Below are 4,552 nucleotides of genomic sequence, written 5' to 3' on the forward strand. Positions count from 1 at the left end.
TTTGGTTATTAATTCGATCGTATGGGGGTTATATTATAGAATTACTCAAACCTTATGTTACAGTGGCGTTAACTGGCGTGTTTCCAATTTGGCATTATCATCTAATTTCATCCATTACAAAGATAGACCAGCCTCAGGTTCGCAATGATTTCTGTATTCTAATTAACTTAAATCATTGCTAATTAACACTAATAAAAATCAATCATTATTATGACGTCACGTCCCTCTGAGTCCGCTGTATCTGCCTGCATCTTTTCGAATCCCTCCATTTACTTATCGATTAGTTTTCGGCTTTAATTCTTTATATTGTCCAATAAAATCATCTTTTCTGCCCTTGGGATGTGGTTTCTCCTCGCTTGCATGCATTTTAATACAGGCGAGGCATGGAGTATTTCTTGCGTTGTTGGTCGGTGTATTTCCATACTTGCGCAGCCCTATTTTATTGTACTCGATTATTCGCCATTCCATTATTGTTTCCGCTCTGTGGCGCCGGTAGTCACATTAAACACTTCTGCTCGTGACGCATGACGCCCGGCGTCATCGTGACGTCACTCGGCCGGCGGCCTGATTAACTATATTACAAGGATGGTGGATGGCAGTCGCTCGGTTAGCCGTGAGTTAATCAGAGACAAAGCATTAGCAGCAAGTTCTATCGCTCGGCTCCCTGCCATATTATAACGCGAGCCTAATATATTTATATACATATATATCTATATTTATATCTTTATTTATTCATATATATCAGATATCTATCACAAAAATTTTGCGTATAATAAAGACCGCGTGAAAAATTACAATGAAAAATTCGATTACGACGTTTGCGTTGACCGTTGCCATCGTGACACTGGCGAGCGATTCATATGGTAAGTATAACTTTTATATAGTTTAGTCAGTATTATTATAATGATGTTTATATTTATTATTGGGTTACATAATTTGGCGTCGTTATAGAGATCAAATCGCCATGGTGTACACGTTGTTATTGCCATTCATAGTTCTGTTTTAACGCCATATAATTATATTAAGATAGTTAAAGTTGTATTCCTTCCACGTGAAATCGTTATTTTAAGTCAATGTGACCGATTTTAATCATCATTCCTAATTTTACTGATCTTGCACGGTTTTCTCTATTTATGGATGTGTAATGCAGCAAAGATCGTTATAGTTTATGATACAATATAGTAAAGCGAACCATATATAGGTATGAAAATAAACGAAACTTTTTGACGTATATAGTATAGCATTAGCTAAGTTTGTGTCGTGGTTGTATAAAAACTTGGTGAGTATTCGCTACTCCGTGACACATTCGTACGTTAATGTAGCTTGTCATGATGCCAATTACATTTTAAATGTTAAAAATTATCCAAAAAGATTCTAAAACCATCTTAGAAATAGGTGAACCTGATATGAGCATGTCGTAAACTTGCGTGTAGCTACGACGATTTCCGATAGTGCCGGAAATCGTGGACATTCACTCAGGAAAATCACGAAACTAAGCTTATCATGGGTGCAAAGCATAGGCATTTAGTTTCAATTGTTTCAATTTTATTAGCATTGTCCATTAACTAACATGGACTAATATGTTACCTCCAAAATGTAGTTTATACGTGTAAATGAAAGCGGGTAATTGAATTGAAATGATTTGAAAGCGGCTGCAAAACTGTCTGGAAGAGGTTTACGAAAAGATATTATATCAAAATGTTTCTATAGTTTTGTTTTTATTATTTAATGATTTGCATAGATTGCAATTTATTTTAATTTTATTTCATTGATCTTTATTATTTCTATTATCATCAACGTATGTACCTGACATATGCGTGCGTGTGTTAGGTGGAAACGTTCTGATTTGGTTTGTGTGATAGATGGGGGTGGTGAGGTCTGGTGGGGTGGTGAATTTTTATTGAAAACGCTCGAGTGTTATTGTGATTTGGTTTGTGTGATAGATGGGGGTGGTGAATTTTTATTGAAAATGCTAGAATGTTTTTGAATTAAGAACGTTTTGTATTTTATTTTTGTTTTAAATAATTTTAGGTTTGTGTGATAGATAGCTCTGAGGTCTGGGTTAGTGTTGCTCGTTCTTGCTTTATTTTTCTGTGAAGTTAGGGTGGGCTTGCTAGAGGTCTGTTGCCACGTATGCACAGATGGGACACACGTTAGAGAACAGGTGCCCATATATAATAAGGAAACAACGTGCGACACTAATAGGTGGCACCACATGCAGCTGCAAAAATATATGCAAAAAGACATGATAATGATAACTACCATACATTAGTTTCAGCTGGAAAAAAATTGCCTAAATCGACAACCTGCGATGACACAACATTGACTTGTGTAAAATCATAATTCTATATATTATGTGTGTGCGCTTAGCCTGCAACTAAAATCTGTCACAAGCTTGCCTTTAATTTATAACTATGTTATCCAGTGTCATCTATTCGAGAAAATGGGATAGCTAGACAGATAGATGCGCAATCACGCACGCACGCACGCATGCGGATGGATGGACAGATGAACAGAAACTGACAGATAGATAGATGGATTGATCGGTGCTGTACTCACTTCATGTTGCTTCACTGGGAGCAACTGGCTTAGTTAGTTTGTGGCACTTGTGCACAACACGCGCACACGCACACACACACACACACACACACACACACACACACACACACACGTGTGGCACTCGCATTGTGACTTTTCTTTCTCGTTTTTTGGGGGGCACAGTTTTGTTTATGCGTCTACGACTTTCCTCTCTCTCTCGCACGCAGATATCGTCTTCTTCATCTTCCTCTACCAAAAGTACATCTACCCGATCGACCCGAGGCGCGTGAACGAGTTCGGCACGACGGGAGAGGACCACGGCGCCGCCGAACCGTCGCTGCCAATAGGGGGCGCCGATGCCGCGTCGGACGCCGCCGCTGCCAAGTCCGTCGACGAGAAGAAGAACGATTAGATGCGGGGGAGGACCGCGGAGAGAGCAGGCGACGTTGAGCATGGTGCCGCGGTGCGGTACCTTCTCGATTGAAAGGCGGCGAGGAGCGGGCGAGGTTTGGCGCGCACGATTGTCGCTCGGCAAGCGAACGTGCTCGCGTGCGCGAAGTCTCGGCGATCACGGCCGAGTGGCGGTAGGAGGCGGTCAGTCATCGCATGGGAGGCGTCGTGGCATCACGCGTCACTCTGCTCCTCGTCGTGCTTCCCGCGCCACCTAGTTATAGTGCAATCGACACACGTAAACTGCGCGGCAGCCCAGGAAACTGCCCACACGATTCGTCATTGACTCAATAAATAATTATTTAGGAGCCGCGCGGGCTCGTTTGGCTCTACTCTCGCACGGGCAAATGTCTCCACTCGTCGTGACTCTCTGTTCTCTGTGTTCACCGTAGAGCGCTGTGATGTATTTATCCCCCTTCTTTCTCCCCCTGGTTCGTTGTAAAATACTCGCGCATCGATGTGTTGTAGCTGATGTTGCCGGCGGCCCGTGGACTGCGTTGCGGTGCTGAGCATAGCCGTGGTGGGTTTGTCCCCCTTGGCTAGTCGTTCAAACGCCCGCGCCCCGGCTCGTGAGATGTGCCGCGGCGTGCGGTTCCTATGCAATCATGAACAATTCCTCACCGACAACCGCGCGGTATCTGGGAGCGGTGTTAGAGAAGAGACAGTTGGTGGCAGGCGGTTCTGTGAGTTCCATGTGTAGTGAGTTGCAGCTGCATTCGACGCAAATGTGGGTCTTTTTAATCTCGGCGAGTTGACCTATGACCTCTACGCCGACTTTGTCATTGGTGGGTTGCCGAAAAGTGGTTCGTCAAGCGCGAGACAGTGCTTTGGTTGATTAACACGGGCGGTGAAAATTGCGAGGGATTGTTTGTAATCGGTGCCAGTTGTTTCGATTCCAGCGTTGTCTCCGACACATTGTCCGCATATGCTTGGTGCAACCCTTTCTCCATACACCACAGCCTGCAATGCTCTGCCACACAGATGATCTGAAGTGGCTGGCTGGCTGTCTGCCTATACGTTGTGTTGCGCGAATTGTTGATTTCATCTCTGTTGGTATTAATTATTATTATTTGATGTGACTCGCGCACGTGTCACGTGACGGTGGCCGCAGCGCGCGTGCGGCCGTAGTTGTTGATTTTTAGCAATTTTCGTCAGAATATGAATAAGTTTTACCCTGAAATATAATAAATTATCTATCTGTACTGACAGGAGTAATAAAATATGTTGGTAAAACAACGTTACTTGCTTGTTCTTTTCAAATTTGTTCACAGTTACAGTTAAGATAGTTGTGTTTGAGGGGGATGGATTTAGAATGGATGCGTGTAGAAGATATAGTTTTTTCAAGGTTTTCCTTTTTCTTGTAAGCACGACTATCGTGGCATCTGAGTAACGGTATTGTTTATAACACGTCATCAAAACTATTTGGAAATTGTTAGTAAATTTATGATAGTTTTTATTGATTTAATTCTGATATATTCTGAGTAGAGGTAGTATAGGTAACCACAAGAGTGAAAACATATTTATTATGAACTTATGAAGTAACTTGGATTAAACATATAGCAAA

At 42.4% G+C, this 4,552-nt stretch overlaps 1 protein-coding gene across 1 annotated transcript in view; it reads left to right on the plus strand.

Moving 5' to 3' along the window:
* Window positions 1-4,229, plus strand: part of LOC106806378 (cleft lip and palate transmembrane protein 1 homolog) — a 35,332-nt gene extending 31,103 nt beyond the window's left edge. Inside the window, 1 exon segment of the mRNA XM_014808301.1 lies at window positions 2,766-4,229. Within this exon segment, the coding sequence (XP_014663787.1) occupies window positions 2,766-2,950 (185 nt within the window). The 3' untranslated portion in view covers window positions 2,951-4,229.
* Window positions 4,230-4,552: the final 323 nt, after the last annotated feature.

This window comes from Priapulus caudatus, unplaced genomic scaffold (genome assembly GCF_000485595.1).
Source record: "Priapulus caudatus unplaced genomic scaffold, Priapulus_caudatus-5.0.1 Scaffold156, whole genome shotgun sequence".
NCBI lineage: Eukaryota > Metazoa > Priapulida > Priapulimorpha > Priapulimorphida > Priapulidae > Priapulus > Priapulus caudatus.